Raw genomic sequence first — 23,773 nt, 5'->3', positions numbered from 1 at the left:
TATTTTGTGGACTCCCACAAAGCCTTTGACACAGTACCGAGAGACAAGCTAATACATAGATTACATGCCATGGGAGTACCGAAAGAGCTTAATTGGGGTATTTCGGCATTGTATGAGAGAGTTGTGGGCAGAGTCCGAACACCTGAGGGCCTTTCGGCACCTATTTACTCCACCACTGGGGCGAAGTAGGGATGCCCCCTCTCTCCGGCGACATTATTTGGCCTGTACATTGATGGGATTGCTGATTACATTTCACATGAAGTAGATAGAGGAGCTCCACTAGCTGGCACTTGGATACTTCTCCTATTGTATGCAGATGACATTGTATTGAGAGCTGACTCTCCAGAGGGTCTACAAAGACACTTGGATGCATTACACTCCTATACTTTGGACAGTGGGCTTTCAGTGAACCTTGGTAAAACCAAGGTGATGGTATTTAATACTACACCACGGTGGGTCAAAAGATCAGCACCTAAATTCACATATGGATCTGAGGAGCTGGAGTATGTGGATTCTTATACATACCTGGGAGTCTTATTCACAGGGCCCACCTTTTCTATGCGAGAGGCAACAAACACTAGACTGACTCGCGGATACGCAGCACTAGGTGGTTTGGAGAGGATGTGCTCACAGGTGCAATTCCAAGAACCCCGCACGGAGCTATGGCTCTTTGATACACTGGTCACATCCACGCTGCTTTATGGAGTACAGATATGGGGGCCCAGTCTTGACCACCGTAGCAGATTAGGGTGCACTTATGATGGATGGAGGGGGTACTAACACAGATACCTGTCATGATCAATACATTGACCGACAGACACTGAGTCTAGTCCCAACAAAACAGTGAGATTGTTCCCAGCAAGGGGTTGCTCATCAGTCAAACAGGTAAAATGGCCTGCCTTCTTGGCATGGAGTGGATGTGTTAGATTGCTAGATGGCAGAGACTACTGAAAGAGAAACCGGTGGGCATGAAACGGAACTTGACACAACCAATTGGGCTGACCACAAGAGGCAGTGCATCAAAGGGGCGATACAAGACTCCAACTAAAGATGAAAAGTTTTACTATAGACAAAACAAAACGAGGGCTCGTGAAAATGCCACTCCCACAAGTGCCAAGTGATGGACAAAGATGCAAAGGCTGATTGCAACAAATGGTTTGGATGATGTGAAAGCCCTCATAAGAGCTGAGATTGCAGCAATATGTATACCAATGATTGACAAGGTAACAAGTGACATGAATGCAATGCACGAACATGGGGAAACCAATTAAATGCTAAAATGGATGCCAACGGGCGAACGATCCGGCATGCTCCTCTCCACACGAGTTGCATTGCCTCACACGACCAAAGGCAGTGCTTTGGGGTTTTCAAAGGCTCCTGTGTGCAGCGCTTACAACCTCCCTCTTGCATCTAGGCAATCCTGCTTCCCACCATCAAGCCCCCATGTGCCACCAGCCATAAAAAATACGATACCCTCCTCGACCTCCAACTATCCCATATGCCACGCCGGAAGGACTGTCAGAAAGGCTCCGTGAGGCTGTGCTCCGCCCAGTGCCTGCTACGTGACAACACCCAATCCATATCCTCCTGCATCAATACGTGTCTGCCAATCCTAGCGGTGTACTCCAAGAAGCTCGATGGCTTCTTGGATCCGTAGTGGCCGGCCATAGCCACTCTCCCGGATCCCACTCCAGCTCAAGTGGCTTGCCCTCCCAAATCCAGAGGCGCCACTCCCTGAGCTCCTGCCAGAAGACAAAACGGTCCAGCCGCCATGTCTTCCCCTGAAGGCCAATCACCCGAGTCCTCTTCCATGAAAGAACAGCTATCCCCTCATCCTGCTGCCCTTTGTCAAGAGCCGCATGCCCCCCCTCCTGGAAGAAGGTCCAGGTGGAACGCTGCCCACTCTACCTGCCACCTGTAAGGGGATGCCTGCTGGTGAAAACCTAGCGGCCCATACCGACTCTCGTATCGGGGGAGCAAGCCACTCCTGAAGTATTGCTACGTCTACCTTTCTTCTCCTCAACTCCACCCCTCTCTGGCCAACCTGATACTCACTGCAGCACCTCCTCATCCACCATCATGTATACCTCCCGCCATGTCCTGATGGTATGAACCGGGCCAGCCTCCCAACCAGCCCACTCGATGTGGGGGCGCTCGCCAATCTATGTCCCTTCCCAATCCCTAACCTGGGGGTTCTAGATCACCGGCTGACGGTCACGCAATGGAAACCTCTGGTTAGGGACCGACACACTCGGCGAGTGCCCCCGAGTCAAACACCTTGTGTGTCGTTCTTTCTGAGGAACAACTCTTAGTTGTTCCGGCCACAGAGTTGGAGCTTAAAGAAACAACGATATTTGGTTAGGTAGTTGGACACTCCCCAGCGAGGGCCCAGCTGCGAGATTGGCTCCACTCCATGTTGTGCATTCGCACAACACAGATCGTGGAGGGAGTCCTCATGCGCCGAGGGATCTTCATGGTTCGACTCTCCTCTGCAAACGCAGCTTGGGAGTTAGTGGAGAGCTCACCCTACGCCTCCACGAAGGGGGTCATTTACATGGTTCCTTGGTATAGCAGCTTCACTGTGGAGAATTTTGCGCTCCACAACAAATTTCTCAGACACCTAGTCACCTTACTTTTCCTCTGACTGGCGGTAGAGTACCGCCAACTAGTGAAGGACTTCCGACGGCTCTTCGATACACTTCTTCCTGCCTCCTTCGCGGATGCACTGATAGCCGCAGCAGTCCCAAAGGTAGGAGTAGCTGTGAAAGACAAGGAATATACCAAAGTTCCTAGAGATTGAGACAGGAGGTCACTCCTTTAGGCAGCAGGTCATTGTCATTGGGCAACCGGGACCGTGCCTACGTTGCCACGACTTTGGGCATCAGGCAGCAGATTGCACACATTTCAGAGCCAAGGTGGCTTTGCTGACAAGCCCGTAGGTAGACGCTAACGGCTTCACACAAGTCTAGAGACGACAGAGAGGGAGATGGCAAGGGGGGTCGTAGCCTCCCTGCTGAGAACCTATCTATCATGTTGTTGTGCTACCAAAGAGAGAAGTTGCTGCAAAGGGAAGGGGGGGGGGGGGGGGGGGGGGAAGGGGGAGAGCAACAAGTTGCTACTTTCGTTGCCAATGGTGTGTCTATCTGACAGGGAGCCGAGCCTCAAGGCGGGGGCAGCGCGCATGGGGAAGCGGGCAAGGGGAGGGGGGAGATGGCAGAGGCAGATGCGGTGAATCCAGCATGGAGGATGGCGTGGTGAACAATCGGGGGGCGGGGGTAGCTTGCGCGACGTGACGGGTTGCTCGTTGTTTTTGCAATATTGTGGACTATGTAATGGGATCGCTAGCATTAATTTCAAAAATTAAGCAATTTGAGATATCTGACAAGCCAATCAGTATAGTAGTGAACTATACAGTCCTAAAAATCACCCTAGCATGTGGTCAAATACAAGAAACATGCACACACGTACACACATTTCCGCGCTATGAGTTTCTAGAGCAAACTACGCATATCTATAGTGATGCAATATGAGATGGCTTAAGCCAGCTAGACCAACATGAACCACTGGAGGATGTCACTAAATCTCTAGGGAAGATTTTACATACAACAACTATAGAGGCATTCCCATGTAAGATGGGCTCGATGGGTTCTACTGCACCATGCAAATGCACTGCTCCTCAAAATGCTTGGTATGATGATGAGTACAAACAGACTAGGACTCGCGTACAGAGGGATATTAGACTAGGGACATGCACACACAAGCATGTTATCTAGCCATACTAGAGTCTGAGATGTATCAGCTCTTTTTGAGCAAGGACAGCAAGAAGGCATGGAGGATCGTGGTAGACAACCCCCAATTTAGTTGACATCACCTACAATATGGCATGAACATGCTAGTGCACTATATGATGTTTCATCACAAGAGCAAATTACCTATCCATCAAACTATAGACCAACACAATGTGGATTCTTTACGAAAAAAATGGTGAGTTATGCCATCTGGAGGTTAAAGAATGGGAGAGCACGTGATCAAGATGGCCTTGTGGCAAAACATTTTGCACATGCATGTTATGCATTGGCCCTTATCTAATCTTCAATAGAGGTTTATGTGAGGGATTTCCAGCAAGTTGGTGTGACCACACAATAGTGCTGATTTTTAAGAGCGGAGATCCATTGGTCGCTAACAATTACCGCACTATTATGATTGGCCATATGCTAGTGAAGATATATGCCTCTATTGTGGAGCATCAGTTGAGTTGGTGGGCTGAAACAAAGGGGATACGGTTTGCAGGACAAGCTAGCTTCAAACAAGGATACAATACATTAGACCATATATTCATTCACGTTGAGGGCCTTGATTGAGGAGGGATGATCACTAAGGAAAAAAATCTGTTGTTATTTTGTGGATTTCGGCAAAGCTTTTGATATGGTACCACGTGCAAGACTCATGTAGAGGTTGCAAACCATTGGGATCCCAGTGCATATGCAGTGGTGTATTTAAATGTTATATGAGAAAGTGGCAGGTAGAGTACCAGTGCCTCCAGGAACAATAGACTTGGTGCCTAACACAGTTGGTGTAAAGCAAGGCTGTCCGCTCTCTCCTTTGTCATTTGAATTGTACATTGACGACATTTTAGATTACATACAGAGATGGGGTGGTATGGAAGCTAGCTTGGTAGCGGTATTGATACCAATTTTGCTATATGCACATGATATTGTGTGCATCGCAAATTCACCTGAGGGGCTTCAACGAAGTCTAGATGCATTGCATGTGTTTTGTGAAGAGAGGCCTCAAGGTTAATCTTGTAAAGACAAAAATTATGGACTTTCACATGTCAGCGGCTTGGATGACACGCTCCGAGTATCACTTTATGTATGACGGTCAACCTATGGAAATGGTTAGACAATATGTATACCTCAATATCACTTTCAAAGGTCCACAGTTTTTATGGTAGTAGACTTCAAAGGCTAGGCTTACACGGGCACATGTAGCTTTGGGCACTCTAGAGCGACAATGTGCACCTAAATTTCTAGGAGCCCCATACTAAATTGTGGCTCTTTGACACTTTGGTTATGCCCACATGACTCTATAGAGCAGACATTTGGGGCCCAAGCCTTTATCATACTAGACGGATGCCTCTCATGGACTGTAACAGATCTAAAGCACAACATTATGATGGCTGGGAACATATGGAGAGACCGCTCGTCATGATAATTGCACATATGATAAGGGCGAAAGCCTCGATAGCACAAGAGATCATCCGGGCAGAGTTGGGTGCAGCATCCATGGTCGTGGAGGCACTATTCCTAGCAATCACCTTCCTCCAAAGGATATGGCAGCTACCTAAAGACCGATACCCTTGGCTAGCTTTGAAGTCTTCAAGACAGCTTGCAGCATAGGGAGATAGACAATGTTGGTACGCACATATAAGCCTGTGGTTGGCTAAACTTGCATGGCATGAATATAGACAGCTTGCCACTGTTCGATTACAGCCTTGATTATCCCACTTTGAGTCTCAACCATTCAGAGTTGAATACAGTGATCAAAGCAGACATCACTAAAGTGGAGACAAAGAGGACTTGGTTCAAGCCCCCTTTTCCCATTAGGCAAGAAGATGGCACAATACAAGTGTCACTTCTTGCAGCTTTCCCATGATGGTCTCATAGTGAGGCCAAGATATATGGATGCTCAACTCTCTCATGGGCTTCGAGTTGCTATTGGACAGATCCACGCCTCATCACGTCAGCTAATGACTGAGACAGGTCGATGGAGTCATGTTGCAGCAAATGAGAGGATATTCCAGCTTTGCGGATGGGAGTCAAAGACGGAGGAACACTACATTTGTAGATGTACTATATATGTCAATGGCCTTACAAAAAAATCCACAAACCGGTAATATATCCACCTCCCCTGTGCCCTACTCTCCTCGATGATGACTTGGAGAGAGAGGACATGATCAAGAGTGGAGTATCCCCTCCTAAACCCTACTTGTCCACATGCTCAATGTTAGCACTTCTCTACCCATTTACTCAGCTCATGCTCTCGTATCAATCTATAAAGCTTGGCTAGCACGTGGTCAACCATGACCATTCTATACTTCATATAGGAACCATGGGGTCTCCAATTTTCAAGAGAGAGATAAAGAAATGAGAGAGATTCTTCAGCAGTACAACAACAATGGGACAGAGCTAGGAGATCATACCACATATTACCACTATATTATCCCCTCAAGGATGTACGATATATGGTACCTACCAATTTCAACTAGGTGGAGCTAGGGATTATTGTATCTTCATATCCAGCTACACACCTAGATGTTTACAACTCCACATATCCAACCCCCATTATCCCTCTATTGTATCCCCAATATCCTCTCTTTGATACCACTTTTGTCTCTCTTTTCACTACATATCACCATCACTCATCACAGTTTATTACATGACACTTTGATATTTAGTGATGATCATTATTGTACATGGCCTTATCTCATAGGTCAAGTTTCGGTAGATGTTCATATAACTTTCTTTCTTTCTAGCTATCCTCCATCTTTGTAATGGAACTTGTTGTAATTAAAGCTCTTATGAATTATAAGACTTTGCACCATAGTTGTCAGGTACGAAAAGTACGGTACGGTACGGTACAATAAAATACGGTACTAAATGGTACCTTAAGATTTTATAAGGTACGATACGATATTAGTACGAAAAAAAAACTTGATTATTTTGGACTAAAGATAATAGAATAGATATTTCAAGCCTAAATAGCAATGCTATTAGACTATATAAGATGAATACTTGAGGGTAACATGCCAAAACCTAATGTTGCATGCCCATCACGCGCTACTGCTACCTACAACTTGCAACTACATAGATGGGAGTGAATACATCATACATGAATGATCATACAAATAAGAGAAGTGTGGACTTGAGAGAGAGAAGGTTGAGAGAAATTGTTTGAATCTCAAATAACCTAATCTCATGGGAGAATCATATTAATATAAGGAGCATTTAGCTCATCCCAAAGTGCAGTTCGAATGGGAAAAGACGTATCCATTAAATTGGTACGTTATGGTACTAATACGTAAGGTATGGTACCTAAAGTATGGTATAGTATGAAACCTTTCATACGTGGTACTAGTGCAACGATAGTTGAGAGAGGAAGAGGCTACACACACACACACACACACACAAAAAGGAGGCTTGGGGGAGAGAAATAAGAAAGAAAGAAGAAAAAAAAAAGGAGAAAGAAAAAAACAAAGTTGTCGGCTTGAAGGAGAGTGGCCAAAAAGTGTTTGTTTCTTCATACTAAATCGTATGGATACGTACCTTACCATACCGTATGGATCAGTTCATACTACGTACGGAGACAACCCTGCTTTGCACTTTATCCCTTGAAATTATCTTCATTTCCTTTCTTTCATTTTATGTGCCTTCATGGCACTAATACCCAAAGTGGCATGTAATGAATCATTTGATTTTTCCTCTAGATCAATTTTGGCCAACAAAGGACATTAATTACACTCTCTCTCTCTATCTTTTTTTCCATGAACGACATTTCTATTAGTCACCAAAACATAATCTTAAAAGTATAACATGACCAAGAATACAAAGATATGTCATGATCAAAAGCACAAAGGAACTAGACGGCCTTTAAGAAAGCCAAAGAAACTGCAATGTACCAAGAAAGCAAATCATGTCTGGGGAGAATATCCGCCAACTCAATCATGTCAAGCTCCCAATGAAGACTCTGCACTCTTAATGAAGAATCAAAGATGAATGCATTCCTCATAGTCCATATGTGCCAACGAACCTAAAAGCACAATGAGTGAAAGAGCACTTTCGCATCAGCCTGCACAGGGACCATGAACTTGGGATGTCCAAAGACCCCGCCTTTTGGAAGCATCGACAGCTTGACCACTCGCGACCAAATGGCTAATAGCAGTAGCGAACAAACCTTCTCTCTCTTTTTTCATAATAGGTAATTGTATTAATTACAAAAAAAGTACAAGATTACATGAGTACAAAATGCAGGATGGATCCAGGCTATCATGTATAAAATCTGAGACATCACAATCAAAGTACATAGGAAGTTGAGTGACTAGAAGGGGATGGAAGAAACTATAGTGTGTGCCAAGGGAGCAAATCCTATCTAGGGAGAATATCTACTACTCAATCAAGTCAAGCTGCCAATGAAAAAGTCCTTTCAAGCTGACTACATGACTCTGCACTCCCAATGAAGCATCAAACATGAACGGATTCCTCATGATCCATATATGCCAACAACCCCAAAAGCGTAAAAAGTGTAAGAGCACTTTCAAAGCAGCCTACATGAGATCCACAAACTTGGGATGTCCAAAGACCCAATCTTTTGAAAGGATCGATAGCTCAATCACTCAAAACCAAATGGGCAATAGTAGTGACCAAATCCTATGTGCCATTGACCAAGTAAGAAACTAATGGTGAGGGGTTTTTCTACAATTTTGACAAAAGAAGTAGCAACCATTGGAAATCCTCGAATAGGAGAGTGCAAAGGTAAGAGGAACCACACCAATCAACATTCACCAGATGAAGACCTTGGACCGAAAGGCATTCTGTTAAGCTAGCCTGTCATTACCACAGATTTCTACTATGCTTGGCTTTTTAGGAGACCTAGATGCTCTTGCCCTTCTTGATAAGCTAAACTTTATCACATATAAGTAAATGGTATATCTAATTGGCTGAAGCACAACCCAAAAGCAGCCGACCATTAATCATCCAATCCTACCAAGGGTGTGAAGAAATGCTCTATGACAAAGTACAGACTGATAAACACAGAACAAAACTAGGGTTAGGATAACTCAGAGACAGTGAACACAATAAATAATGAAGTGAATGAATCTTGAATATACAATGCTCATGCAACAAACACACTATGGAGTGAATAATGAACCTCAAACTCTCCTATCTCTAGGATCAAGGTAGAGGTTATGAGCTAAAGAGTGCGTCGTACTCCAAATGGAAACACAGCAAGGTAGCCTCCATGTGTCAAACACTAGCAAATGCAACCAAGGAAAGCTAGATTTGATGCACACGGCAATGCAAGAGGGAGAAAGGCTAAAAACGCAGGTACCTGAGAAGAGAGAAAACTAGGCAATAGTTGGATGCAAACGCAGCAAATAGAGGAGAGGGAAAGTCAGGGTGGCAGCCACAGACAATAAATGCACCTTTGGGAGGAGAGAAAATGTCAGGCTGACAGCTCCAAACTCCAAAGGAAGCCTCCAAAAGGATGTGTGCAGTTGGGCAACATGTAAAATCAGCATATTATCAATGAGGAGCAGTCACCAGTAGTAGAAAAGCCTCCAGATGCAGTGCCCAGCAATGGATGAAGGAGATGGAGGCTGAAATCAGGGAGGATCGGATGGTAGCAGATGGCTGTGGGAAGCTCTGACCGCGATGTCCTCCGCAAAGGGGGTGTGAGCAGCACAGATCAGCTCTTCAAACCTACAAAAAACGAGATTAAGGGAGAGTGGTGAGCTACATGCCTATTTATAGAAAGTTTGGAGCGCCCAAATTAGGGTTTGCATTTGGGACACAATGACCATTAATTAAGCATGTTTTGGAGCTGTTCAAGTCAAGCTAATGCATTTTTAGCTCAACAAATGGGCCTCTTGGTCCAAAAATAGAAGAGGTTGCATGATCCGTGAAGAGGTCGAGATGGTGTTCCACAAATTGTGATAGCCTCAGAAAACACGAAAGTAGCATCGAGCTGATCTTAAGGACATAACAATGCCACTCAGAGGGAGAAGACCATCAATAACAATGACGAGTCCTAGGCCCACCATCCTATTCAACATCCACCTCTGTTCATGTTTACCTTGTCAAGAGAGAAGCTTCGAAACAGCCAACACTTCCACTCTTAGAGAGTTTGCCGCCTCCTGATCTACAAGTGGGTACCAAGAAGATGTAACCACCCATCTCTAGGAGTGAACCAGATGATTCAATCAATCAAAGACCAAAACCCCTCCCTCCCTCCCTCTCTCTCATAAAAGATTATTATATTCATTACAAAAAAAAGTACAAAGAGAGCAAGATATATGATAGTGCTAGGCCATCATGCATAAAAGTAGAGACAGCACAATGAAGGTACAAAGGAAGCAGAGTGACTAAAGGGGGGCAAAAAAACTACAATGTGCCAAGCAATTAAATCCTGTCTAGGGAGAATATCGGTTAGCTCAATCATGTCTAGTTGCCAATGAAGAAGCCCTTTCAAGCAGGCTATATGGCTCTACATGCCTGATGAAGCATCAAAGATGAATGCATCCCTCATGGTCCATACATGCCAACAACCCAAGAAGCACAAGAAAGGAAAGAGTGCTTCCATATCCACTTGCATGGCATCCACAAACTTGGGATGTTCAAAGACCCACTCCTTTGGAAGCATTGGTAGGCAAACCACTTGTAGCAAAATGGCTGTTAGTAGTGACCAAACCTTCCTTGCAACCAAGCAAGATTTCCACCATGCTTCGCCTTTTTGGAGACCCCACGTGGTATTGTCTTTCTAGACATTTATCACGAATAAGTAAATAATATATTTGATCTGCGAAAGCATGACCCAAAAGGAGTCTACCATTAATCATTCAATCCTACCAAGGGGCCTCCTAGTCTAGAGAGGGGAGAGGCTACATGGCCCGTAAAGAGATGGAGATGGCATTCCACAAAGTGTGGTAGCATCGGGGGACATGAAAGCGGGATCGAGCCAATCGAAAGGACATAGCAGCCCCGCTAATAGGTAGAACAACATCAGCAATAGTGACAAGTCCCAACCACGCCATCCTATTCAACATTGGCCTTTGTTTCTCTTTGCATTGCCAGGAGAGCAGCTTCAAAATCACCAACACTTCTACTCTCAAGGAGTTAGCCGCCTCCCGATCCGCAAGTGGGTGCCACGAAGATTTAGCAAGGACCAATCTCTAGGAGTGGACCAAATGATTCAATAACATAGAAGACTTCAAATGGATAGGTTGTTCATCATTAAACACATGCCACCATGAGGCAGAAATCTTGGGTTTTCCCTGTGCTTCATACCGTGAGTCTCAAGAAAAAATCTAGCAATCAAGGATGAGGGTTGCCTACCCTCACACAAGGTCAGTAACAGTGACCAATGAAGAGCAATCATATGTGTCTCCAAATGCAAACAGCCCCACCACCCATTCTTTTGGAAGTTGAGTGATTTGCTGTAAATGACACTTCAGTCAAGGAAGTAAGGGAAGGTAATATGAAATCATCGGTATCACGATTGTCTATGCTATTTTTAATCTTATGTGAAAAGGCCAAGCTTGTGATTTCCAATACACAAACTTATCCATAATGCGCGAGGAGATCCAAACTATAAGCACTTTGGGTGAAACCTGCACTACGAAAGGATAGCTCAAGTGCCTGAAAACAGAGCCTTTACGGACCACCTCGCCTTGCAAACCCAAGACCTGGAGATCACTCTCAGTGCAACTTATAAGGGCCAACTTAGATGCATTAATGTGTAGTCCCGAGGCAAGGGCGAATGAGTCCCATGTGACCATCGTTGTTTGCATGTTATCCAGATCATCCTTAAGAAACATGAAGGTGTCATCTGCCAAGGCTTGATCCACCAATTGTTCCTAAGAAGGGAGAGAGAGTCTAACCACCTCACCATTGGCCGCTAGACAAGACAACATCGTCAGAATGGGGTGAGTAGCCATGACAAAGAACAAAGGACTCAATAGGACACCCTACCTAACAGATCGACGAAGGGGAAAGGGTATCATGGCACCACCATCGATTAGAACTCTTGACAAGGAAGCCCTGCTAATAGTATTGCGATAAGTGCAGACATCCTCCAACCAAAACCCAAGCCTTGCATCAACTAACCCAAGAAAGACCAATCCAAATTATCAAAGGCTTTATCCAAGTCCAATCGAATGAGCACCATTTCTTGCTTCGTGTATCAAGCATAATCTATTCCCATCTCAACATTCAAGATGTTGTGCAAAATCTTGCGCCCTTTGATAAATCCATGCTAGGTAGGTTGAATAATATCCAAAAGATATTCATGCAGTCAATTAGCTAGGACTTTGGTTAAGATCTTATACATAGAACCCATCAAGGAGACTGGTCACCAGTGTTTCAAGGCTGAGGAGGAGGGCACTTTAGGAATCAATTTAATTGGGCCCTCCTTCCAGGAGGGTGGCATGTGTCTAGTTGTCATAATCTATTGTTATAGGTCTAGTAAAGGTGCAGCCAAGTGAGTGGCATAGGTCTCAAAAAACTCATTGGTGATACCATCCCACCCTTAGCTCTTATCTTTAGGCAAATGCAAGAGGACATCATCTTGTGTAGTGTCCATATCCAAAGTGTTGGCAACCTCTCATATAACTTGATCTTTAACTAGATCACAAAATAATGAACCGGCCGCACCGATTGCATGGGAAACAAAGGAGTGCAAACCAAGCAAATCCATGAAATAGGTTCTGCACATTTGCACAATGCCTCGTGGTTCTGTGATCATTTCACCATCAGAAGTGCTCAAACGGACCACATTCTCTCTAGCAAAGGAGGCATGAAGGCTACGATAAAACTTATGCAATTGACAATTATTATTCTATAGACCCTTTGATAGTGTAGCAAGTTTGGCCTATTGGTATGATCTCTTTTGAAAAGTATCAACAAGTTGTGCAAATCTTGTGAAGATGAAAAGAAAAAGAGGATCTTGTGGCAACTATCAAAACCAAACATGTAAGAGGCAGGAGTTGCTTGGCAGCTTACAATCTTTGCCTACCTTGGGTGGCATGATGTATCCCACATTGCTAGGCAACTATTTGCACATTGCATATCACCTGATCGAGGAAAGATGCCCCTTCGGATGGAAGGTCCAATAAAAATTGAAATACCAATTGTTGCATATATCCATCAAATATGTCATGGTGAAGGAAGGAGTTGAAACCCAATAGAAGGTAGGTCACAATGACGGTACAAGGCCTATGAGACGTTAAAGATGTCCCTTTGGAATTGTAATGGTTCAATGAGACTTGATGCAAGTTATTTTGAGGACACTTTTCGTGGGATAGACATGGCTATGTATACAGAGACACATCAATATATAAATTCTACATTACCGGATGTTGCGGGATACAATTGGGAGAGCATCTATAGACCTCGCCCCCGTAGACCAGGAGGAACTAGGGTGTCAGGTGGGGTGACAATTATTTATCATGAGAGCCTCCAAGACATGATTCACGTGGTATCACAAGATGTGCATGCTAGATATATGTGGGTAAGGCTGAGGATAGGGCACCCAAGGGATCTATATGTTGCACTATGCTACTTCCCACCTGCCTCTTCAACATTTTCTCCTAGGGAGGGATCACCATTTCAAGTACTACATGAGGATACTATGAGATATGCAAGCATTGGGGACATACTACTAGTGGGAGAATTCAATGCTCGAACAAGAAGTGAGCCGTCCACCGTCTATGATACTAAACATGAAATGTTTAACGAATTGGCATTGGATGAACTAGGGCTTGTCAGGACATCTCAAGATAAGGAGGGGACAGCATATGGATCCCATCTGCTAGACTTAGGAAGTGCTCACGAATTAGCTATATTCAATGGCCTATTAAGATGGCCGGGAGTGGATGCTTTCACTTGTTAACACAACAAAAAAGGGGCCAACGTTGTGGACTATGTAATCGGCTCGCCAATGTTAATCCCAAAAATTAAGCATTTTGAGCTAACTGATAAGCTGATCGCTATAGCAGCCGACCATGCCATCCTAAAATTCACTCTAACATGTGGTCAAAAATAAGAAACATGCACATAGTTACACACATTTCCGCATTATGAATTTCTAGAGCAAACGTCGCATATCTATAGTGATGCAATATGAGATGGCTTAAGCTAGCTAGACCAACATGAACCACTGGAAGATGTCACTAGATCTTTAGTGAAGGTTTAACATGCTGAAACTTCAAAGGCATTTCCATGTAAGATCGGCTCTACTGTAATATGCAGATGCATTGCCCCTCAAAATGCTTGGTATGATGATGAGTGTAGACAGACTAGGCCTCACGTACAGAGGGATATTAGACAAGGGACATGCACACACAAGCACAAGGAATGTCTTCTGTCATCTTGTGCGGAAAAAGGAGAGGGATTATCTAGCCAAACTAGAGTCTAAGATGTATCAACTCTTTTTGAGCAGGGACAGCAAGAAGGCATGGAGGAAATTTCTGTAGACAACCCCCAATTGAGTTGACATCACCTACAGTATGGCATGAACATACTAGTGCACTGTATGATGTTCCATCACAAGAGCAGATTACCTATCCATCAAACTATATGCCAACACAATGTGGATCCTTTACGCAAAAAATGGTGAGGTATGCCTTCTAGAGGTTAAAGAATGGGAGAGCACATGATCAAGATGGCCTTGTGGCAAAACATTTTGCACATGGATGTTATGCTTTGGCCCTTATCTTGTCAAATATCTTCAATAGAGCTGTATGTGAGGGGTTTCTAGCAAGTTTGTGTGACCACACAATAGTGCTGATTTTTAAGAGGAGAGATCCATTGGTCGCTAACAATTACCGCACTATTATGATTGGCCATATGCTAGCGAAGATATCTGCATCAGCATGAGTTGAATTGGTGAGCTGAAACAAAGATAATACGGTCTATAGGACAAGTTGGCTTCCGCCATGGATACAACACGGTAGACCATATATTCACACTAAGGGCCTTGATTGAGGAGGGATGATCATGGAGGCAAAAGATCTATTGTTGTTTTGTGGATTCCCCAAGGCTTTTGATATTGTACCACGTCAGGGTTGTCTCCTTACGTAGTACGGACTAATCTGTATGGTACAATCCGTACGGTACGGTACGGTACATATCCGTACGATTTAGTACGAAAAAAAGGGCACTTTTTGGCCACTCTACTTTAAGTCTACAACTTTCTTTTTTTCTTTCTCCTTTCTTTTTTTTCTTCTTCTTTCTTTCTTATTTCTCCCCCAAGCCTCTCTCTCTCTCTCTCTCTCTCTCTCTCTCTCTCTCTCTAGCCTCTTCCTCTCTCTAGTTGCACTACTCCACGTACGAAAGGTTTGATACTATACCATACTTTAGGTACCGCACCTTACGTATTAGTACCATAAGGTACCAACTTAATGGATGCATCTTTCCCATTTGAACTACACTTTGGGACGAGCTAAATGCTCCTTATATTAATATGATTCTCCCATGAGATTAGGTTATTTGAGATCTCTCAAGCCCACACTTCTCTTATTGGTATGATCATGCATGTATGATGTATCCACTCCCATCTATGTAGTTATAAGTTGTAGGTAGCGGTAGTGCATGTTGCGCATTCAGCATTAGGTTTTGGGCCTTGGCATGTTACCCTCAAGTACTCATCTTATATACTCTAATAGCATTGCTATTTAGACTTGAAATATCTATTCTATTATCTGTTGTCCAAAATAATCAAGTTATTTTTTTGTCATACTAATATCATACCGTACATTATAAAATCTTAAGGTACCATTTAGTACCATATTTTATCATACCGTACCGTATCGTACCTTTCGTACCTAACAACTATGTGCCACGTACAAGACTCATGCAAAGGTTGCGAGCCATTGGGGTCCTGGAGGATATGCAGGGGTGTATTTATGCATTGTATGAAACTGACAGGGAGAGTACGAGTGCCTAGAGGCACAACAGACTCACTGTGTAGCACAGTTGGTGTAAAGCAAGGCTATCCCCTCTCTCCTTTGTTGTTTCGACTATACATTGATAAGATTTCCAATTACATACAGAGATGGGGTGGTATGGGAGCCAGCTTGGCTTGGGTGTTAATACCAATTTTGTTATATGCAAACGAAATGGTACTTATCTCAAATTCACCTGAGGGACTACAACGTCATCTTGATGCATTGCATGTGTTCTGTGAAGATAAAGGTCCCAAGGTTAATCTTGGAAAGGCCTTAAATATCTTCCTTAAGAGCATCATTTCAAGATTTGTCTATGATGTACTTAGCTTCTCTTATGTCCTCATGAGTACTTAGCAAGAGCATTATTTCAAGATTTCAAGATGTTTCCCATGCTCTACCTTCAATTCTCAAAACTCTCTGTGACTATTGTCAACTACATCTCGTCTACCCAACACACCTCGGCTGCTTGGGTGACACGCTTCGAGCATCACTTTATGTATGACCGTCAGCCAATGGAAATGGTTAGACAATATGTATACCTTGGGGTCACTTTCAATTTTCATGGAAGGAAACTTTAGAGGCTAGGCTTGCACGGGCATATGCAGCTTTGGGTACCCAAGAGCAGCAGTGTACACACATACAGTTTCAAGAGCCTCATACCAAATTGTGGCTTTTTGATAACTTTAGTTATGCCCACACTACTCTATGGGGCAGCCATTTGGGGCCCAAGCCTTTATCATACTAGATGGATGCCACTTATGGACTGTGATGGACCGGAAGCACAACATTATGATGGCTGGGAACATATGGAAAGACCATTGGTCATGATGATAGCACGTATGATAAGGGCAAAAGCCGCGGTACCACAAGAGATCATCCGAGCAGAATTGGGCACTGCACCCATGGTAGCTGAGGCATTATTCCAAGCAAATACTTTCCTCCAGTGGATATGGCAGCGCCCTAAAGACAAATACCCTAGGCTAGCCATGGAGTCTTCAAGACAGCTTGTAGCAGAGGGAGATAGACAGTGTTGGTATGCACATATGAGCACCTAGCTGAACTTACATGGCCTGAGTACAGATAGACTGCCACCGTTCAATTACAGCCTTGACTGCCCTACTTTGAGTCTCAGTCGTACAGAGCTGAATAGTGTGATCAGAGCAAACATCACTAAAGTGGAGATAGGAAGGACTTGGTCCAAGCCCCCTTTCCCATTAGGCACAAAAAAGGCACAATACCAATGTCACTTCTTGCAACTTTCTCGTGATAGTTTCATAGTGAGGCCGAGATACATGGATGCTCAACTTTCTTATGGACTCCGAGTTGCTATTGGTCAGATTCACACCTCATCGCATCAGTTGATGATTGAGACAGGTCAATGGGAGCCATATTGCAACCAATGAGAGGATGTGCCAGCTTTGTAGATGGGAGCCAAAAACGGAGCACTACATTTGCAGATGTACTATATACTATGATATCCGACGCTGCTATCATTGCCTCTTTAAGGAGGGCTTTGGACCACTAAGATGGGTGATGGACTATGAGGACCAAAGATGTTTGGGCCTTTTCTTATTGGAGCTCCAGCGGCACTGACCAATATTGTTACAAGATAGGAGGAGACCCCAGCCTCATCCACTCCTCCAGAGAGCAGTTAGAGATTTTTTCAGTGTAGCTGAACCCCCAACCGCTACCACCCCAGACACTATATCTCCTACTCAAGGGACATCATCAGGCAGCATCACAATTGACAAAGGTATAGCATTACGCAGAGCACGATGCCCTAGAGTACCTATTGGGCAACATAGGCATGCCCATATGTGTCACATTCACATCATGATTGCTCATTACACATGCAGATTGGCGCACTCACTCAGTCGGAGGTAGCTTGCAGAGTCTTGGTGGATTCCATAGACTGAGGCAGAGATACTCTACACTCTTTTCATCTTTTTAAACCTAGTTTTTTTCAGATTTTTCAGTTTTCCATACTTCTCATTCCAATCTACCATGTAGACCTACACATAAGTTTATCTCTCTCTCTCTCTCTTCTTCTCTGATGAGAGATGATGATACCAGTTGTATTGGTTATGGTCTCGTAGGCCATTCTGGCATTTTAGAGACGTTAATAGATCTTATCCTCTCTCTCTCTCTCTCTCTCTCTCTCTCTCTCTCTCTCTCTCTCTCTCTCTCTCTCTCTCTCTCTCGTGGAACAAGCATTGAGTGAATGGGCCGAGATGCATGGCCTAAGATCAAAAGGCCAGGCTGGCTTCAGGAGGGGATATACAACTCTAGACCATATCTTTACATTGAGGGCAATCATCGAAGAAGGCAAGGCATTCAAGAAAAAGATCTACTACTGTTTTCTGGACTTTCGCAAGGCCTTTGATACAGTGCCACGTGCTAGACTCATGAGAAGAATGCAAAACATTGATGTGTCTGTAGAGATACCAGTAGGCAGAGTAGTGGCACTTTTGGTTTTCAGCGTGATCTTAGCTTCGGGTTTCTTCTTTCTCCATCTATGGCTCTTCTTTTCGATCAAGGCTGCATTGAGGTTGCTCGGACCTAGCAACGATATGCCGGCTTGCTTCATTTGTACTCGAGTCATGACACACAATGGGATAGGTGTGGCCTCCCCATCGAGGTTCTCGACGTTGAACAGCCCCAATGGGACAAATGGCACGTTAGCTGAACTTGAGGATGGTTTTCGCTTGGGATAGTCAATGAAGAGGTGAGTGATTCGGCACTCTGGGCACCTTAGGTCTGCCTTGTCTCTATTTGGTTGCTCCCTTTCAGGACAATGTGATGAGACGTGCCTTGGATGACCGCAAGTCCCACATATGATTGGATCCTACGTTTGCCCTCCTAGGCCTCTACCTTGGCCTCTTCTTAACACCATCACCGGTACTAGTCGATAATCCATAAGGACTGTGTTGCCCTCATCATCATGCGAGACGTATGGGTATACGTTAGGGGATGAGTCATGTATGAACCAGGTGGTCTAGGTATGCCTGTAGGGTTTATGTCCATTCTAGGGACAGCCAGTTTAACATCGTTAGGCGTAGGAAGGGCCAATGGGGCCCCTCTTTCAAAGAATTGTTGGGGTCTGCTCGCTAGATATGGTTGGCCATAGGGTTGTGAGTACGGGAGTCTTCTCAGTAATCTGCAATGCGCAACATCGTGATCGAATCTACCGCAATTAGCGCAAGGTCATGACCTAGGGTCTTGACACTCGACCGGCAAGTGGTTTTTGCCACAGTACACACATTGGATGTGTGGGCGTGTTGGTCACCTCAACATATCCTGTAGTTTGGCTAGTTACGGTAGGGAACCCTTACATGCCAACCATCATCTCCCATAGGAAAAAGGAGGACATATAGCATTGGCATATATGCTCTATGCAAGTTTGAAATAGCAACACATCGACCACCTCGAGTGTAAACATGAATATCCCGACGATCAAGAGTATCCTCATCACCCTGCCCTAGCATGATAGCTACAACCTCAGTTGTGCTGCAGGAGCCGAGTATTGTTTACTAGTTCTTTGAACACCAAAAATAATCATTATTAGTTCTTGCACGGGATTATTTTGCAATTGCAAACCCATTGACCTAAAAGCATGTGCATATATGTTGTGTCGATGCATCATACATTGAAGCTCCCCTAGAAAATTTGGTAATAAACCATGTATAACCCCCAGCCTATTAAGCAACTCATGCTCAGTATCATAAACATAGAGTTGTGCAAATCTTGGCCTTTCTTGACGCTGCACATCAGGAAGCAAAGTACCTATATGGTGATAAACATAGCCATGCACTCTAAAGGTGTAACCATTCCCGATAACAAGTAGCTTGTCAACATTAGCTCTGAGTGATACAAATGCAAGAGCACTATTTTATGCTCGTATGTTGTTTTTAAATATCCTACTCTGAGGGTGCATACCATGCAACAAATCATGCAATGGTTGCGGTGGATGTTGCAATGGTGGCAACATTACTTTTCCATTTCGACAACAGTGCCTTCCAAAAAAAATCGACCCTTGCACCTGAGTCTCGTATCTCCACAACTTAACTGAACACCTTTCACACATTACACAAAGACTCCCCATGGAATGCACATCTGGATCTTGAAATAGTAGTATTGACGTTGTTGGGTGAACATCTGTTGCAGGCAAAGCATTTAAAATGGAGCACAATCCACCACTTTGGGGATCAAAAACAACAATATTATGAACACATGACTCATTAGCCACGGAATTTTCCACATTGTGGTGATTTCCAAAATCTAAACCAACATGCTGTTCAACTGGCTCATTATCCGAGTATCTATGCCTTGTATGAGACAGTGACGGGCAGAGTACGAACACTTAAGGGCATCTCAGATACAGTCAATAGCACCATTGGGGTGAAACAAGGCTGTCCACTTTCACCGACACTATTTGGGTTGTACATAGATGAAATTTCAGAATATGTGGACAGAACTGGTGGAGCTAGAGCCAGCCTAGCTGGAGTGCTGATACCATTACTGCTTTATGCCGACGATATTGTACTTGTATCTGACTCACCTGAGAGACTAAATAGACACTTGGATGCATTATCAGCTTTTTGCAGAGATAGAGATCTTAAGGTGAACCTTGGGAAAACTAAAGTTATGGTATTTAACACTTCAGCTGCTTGGGTGACAAGAGCTGAGCACCAGTTTACTTTTGATGGAGAGCTAGTGGAGATGGTTAAGTAGTATGTCTATTTGGGGGTCACATTGAAGGGACCAGAGTTCTCTTGGAGAGAGACATCAGAGGCTCGTTTGGCAAAAGCATATGCAGCCTTAGGTGCATTGGAGAGGCAATGTGCCCACATACAATTTCATGAGCCGCGCACCAAATTGTGGCTTTTTGACACCTTGGTTACACCCACACTCCTATATGGGGCAGCTATTTGGGGTCCGGGTCTCTTTCACACAAGGAGACAGCCTTTGGGAGACCAGGATGGACCAGAGAAGGAATACTATGACGGGTGGGAGCATATGGAAAGACCACTGGTCATGATGATCTCACGTATGATACGAGCGAAGAGCTCAACCCCACATGAGATTATCAGAGCTGAGTTGGGAGCATCACCCATGGTGGCTAAGGCCTTGGTCCAGGCAGTGACTTTCATACATAGACTATGGGAGCTCCCCCAAGATAGATACCCACAGCTAGCCCTGGCCTCTTCTAGACAACTAGCAGCAGCAGATGGTGAGAGACATTGTTGGTATGCTCAGATGAGTACATGGATGAGTCTACTTGGGCTGCAGATTGAAAGACTACCCCCCTTTGACTATAGCCTTGATTGCCCTATACTTGACCTAAGCCGATCAGAGCTAAACCATGTGATCAGAGCAGACATACTGAAGTTAGATACAGAGAAGACCTGGATCCGACCCCCCTCCCTCCATGGCACGAGGATGGCACACTACTAGACCCACTTCCTTCAAGTATCTGAGGATGGTTTCATCACCCGACCCAATTACATAGACACAAAGCTGCCTCATGGACTACGCACAGTTATTGGCTAGATCCACACCTCATCCCACCACCTGAGGATTGAGACAGGCAGATGGGAGGGTATACAGACAGAGGAACGCATATGCCCATTATGCGACAGAGAGCCAGAGACAGAGGAACACTACATCTACCAATGCACTGTATATTATGATATATGAGGTGGATACCACTGTCTGTTTCGAGAGGGTTTTGGACCCCTGAGACGGATCATGCAGTTTGAGGATCAGAGATGCTTGGGATTCTTCCTCTTGGAGCTCCAGAGGCGCAGAGCAACAATTCTACGGAAGAGGAGGCCCCCACAGCTCGGCTCACATAGACAGAGAGCAGTCACTGACTTTTTCACTGATACACGACAGAGTATGGCAGGTACCAGTACTAGTGCCACACAGCCTACAGGAGTACATCATCATTGGACCTCATCTTCTGTAGGTGTCCCTTTGGATAGAGCAGTGGCACTTAGCCGGACTAGGCGCCCACGTCCACCCGGAGGAAGGCCTAGACATCCACACCACAGACAAATTAAAGCCATCATTGAGCGCCACACGAGACAGATGCCGAGACGCCTCAACCATGCAAAGATACACCTCCTTAGAGGACAAACATCTCATTGATGGAGAGTTTTCCTTTTTCTACTTTCACTTTTAGATCATTGACATGTTTCCCTTTTATAGGACACTATTTCATTTTTTCAGTCTTATAGGCATGTTTTACATATTTTCTCGTTCCAGATGAGAAACACACCATCATTGTATGTATTGCTTTGGTCTCATAGGCCACATTGGCCTTTTAGAGACGTTAATACTCTCTCTCTCTCTCTCTCTCTCTCTCTCTCTCTCTCTCTCTCTCTCTCATACATACATATATACATATGCACACACATGCATACATGCATGCATAGATACATACATAAGAAACATGTGCTTTAACTTGCATCTCTACTCTATCCCAAACCCTGGGCTTGATCATGTCTATCCTTATCCTGCTAAACACACCATAGCTATTGCTATACTTCCAGTTGTGTGTACTGCCAATCTCACATCACAAACAGCACAGAGATCATACAAAATTGCAAGGCAGGATTTTGACTGTCAATCATCATCTTAGCTCAAGAAATTCAAAGCAGGCAATGCCATGATTGGAAAAATAAATGCATGTAGAAGTATAAGAAACAGCAGCTCAAACTAATAATACTGTTGATCAAAAGTCGACTAAAAGACTTGTCTGTGATGCATGTGCATAAAATGGTGCAGTGAGTGGACAGGCTAGAAGGACATCAACATACCAAACTCCCAAATCCCACATAAATGGGTGAATCCCCGTCTTCAAGAAACTCTTTGAGAGAATCTGGAGGCTTGTAGTCTTGACTCATGTTCAAGAAACAAAACCCCACTACATCAATATTGGGTCCCCAATCTGCACAATAGAACATATGTATATGCTAATTAAGTCCATTCTGGGTCAACAAAGAAAGCCAATCTGAGTTAAAAAGAATTTAAAAACATATAATGTGGCCAACAAAAGAGGTTGAATTTCCTTGATCCTCTCTCCTTTTGAGTGTTTTTTCCCCAAGAATTTCTGCTTGTGCAATATGGCAATACTGACAGGAGAAAAATGAATGAACCATTAACACATATGTTTCATGTTATTACTCCAACAAACCTTATCTTTTGGTAGCCAGAGACTGGACTACTCAAGTAGAGTTTTTCTAATAGGATCAAACAGCACAAACATGGAAGTTTGAGGCTTAAAAGAGTAAGCACCTACAGGTGATGCCAATCTAGAGCAGTGCAGATTAAAATGTTCAACATGCTAAATAATAACAGAAATCATGCCTTCCAGATGTGCCACCCTACTGATGCTCTAAATAATATGCCAAACCTCTGATCAAGAAGCAGTGGGTTCCAAGACGTATCTGGCCACCAGCCCCAACCACAGCATAGGAGCTATTCTGAGTGACGAACTAGACCTCAAGGGCTCTTAAAGGCCGCTCTAACGTCGACAATGACATCCTCACATGCCACTCTAGATATTTGAAAGGCTGCTAGCACCTCTATTAAAAGTCCCTTGTACGAATCTGCAGCCGTCCGCACCACCTCAAGGCTCAGTCATTCCCACCACCTCTTCAGGGAGGTTCACAATTCAAGGCTGTGAATCAGACAGGTTCAAGGACGATGCACCTGGAAAAAATCAAACATAGGGTATCCCCCTTCCTTGCCTAGAATGCTGTGGCCAAGAAGGACAACCGCCTGAAAATCGGCCATAGTTCTCTTGACATGGAACACGCCTATTGTTGATTCACAGATTCATTACAATGATTACACGTTTATAGATTTGAAACCAAATCACGATAGAGACAAAGTGGCCTAGAAATCCTACTACACTGGACTAGTCAGAACTAACTAATGTACAACTCTAAAAACAAGCCCCAATCATGGCATTGGAAAATCCTGCTGGCATATGCATCGCTTTTACTCTGATTGACTGCACCTACATGCATACATAACTCACATGTA

At 44.2% G+C, this 23,773-nt stretch overlaps 1 protein-coding gene across 10 annotated transcripts in view; it reads right to left on the bottom strand.

Annotated features, from left to right (window-relative positions):
• The window catches only part of LOC148025450 (sterol 3-beta-glucosyltransferase UGT80A2-like), a 182,520-nt gene that overhangs the window by 62,447 nt on the left and 96,300 nt on the right, over nucleotides 1-23,773 (bottom strand). For all 10 annotated transcript variants that reach the window (XR_015693096.1, XR_015693097.1, XM_087692582.1 and 7 more), the window contains one exon: nucleotides 22,543-22,673. Coding sequence is in view for 8 of the 10 variants with exons in the window: in XM_087692582.1 (XP_087548708.1) it covers nucleotides 22,543-22,673 (131 nt within the window). In the remaining 2 variants the exon portion in view is untranslated. The remainder of the gene's footprint in view (nucleotides 1-22,542; nucleotides 22,674-23,773) is intronic.

Source organism: Lygodium microphyllum, chromosome 14 (genome assembly GCF_053477565.2).
Source record: "Lygodium microphyllum isolate KBCC chromosome 14, Lygodium_microphyllum_v1.1.10, whole genome shotgun sequence".
Lineage (NCBI taxonomy): Eukaryota > Viridiplantae > Streptophyta > Polypodiopsida > Schizaeales > Lygodiaceae > Lygodium > Lygodium microphyllum.
Note: the sequence above shows the minus strand (reverse complement) of the source record. Positions and strands in the feature narration are given on the sequence as shown.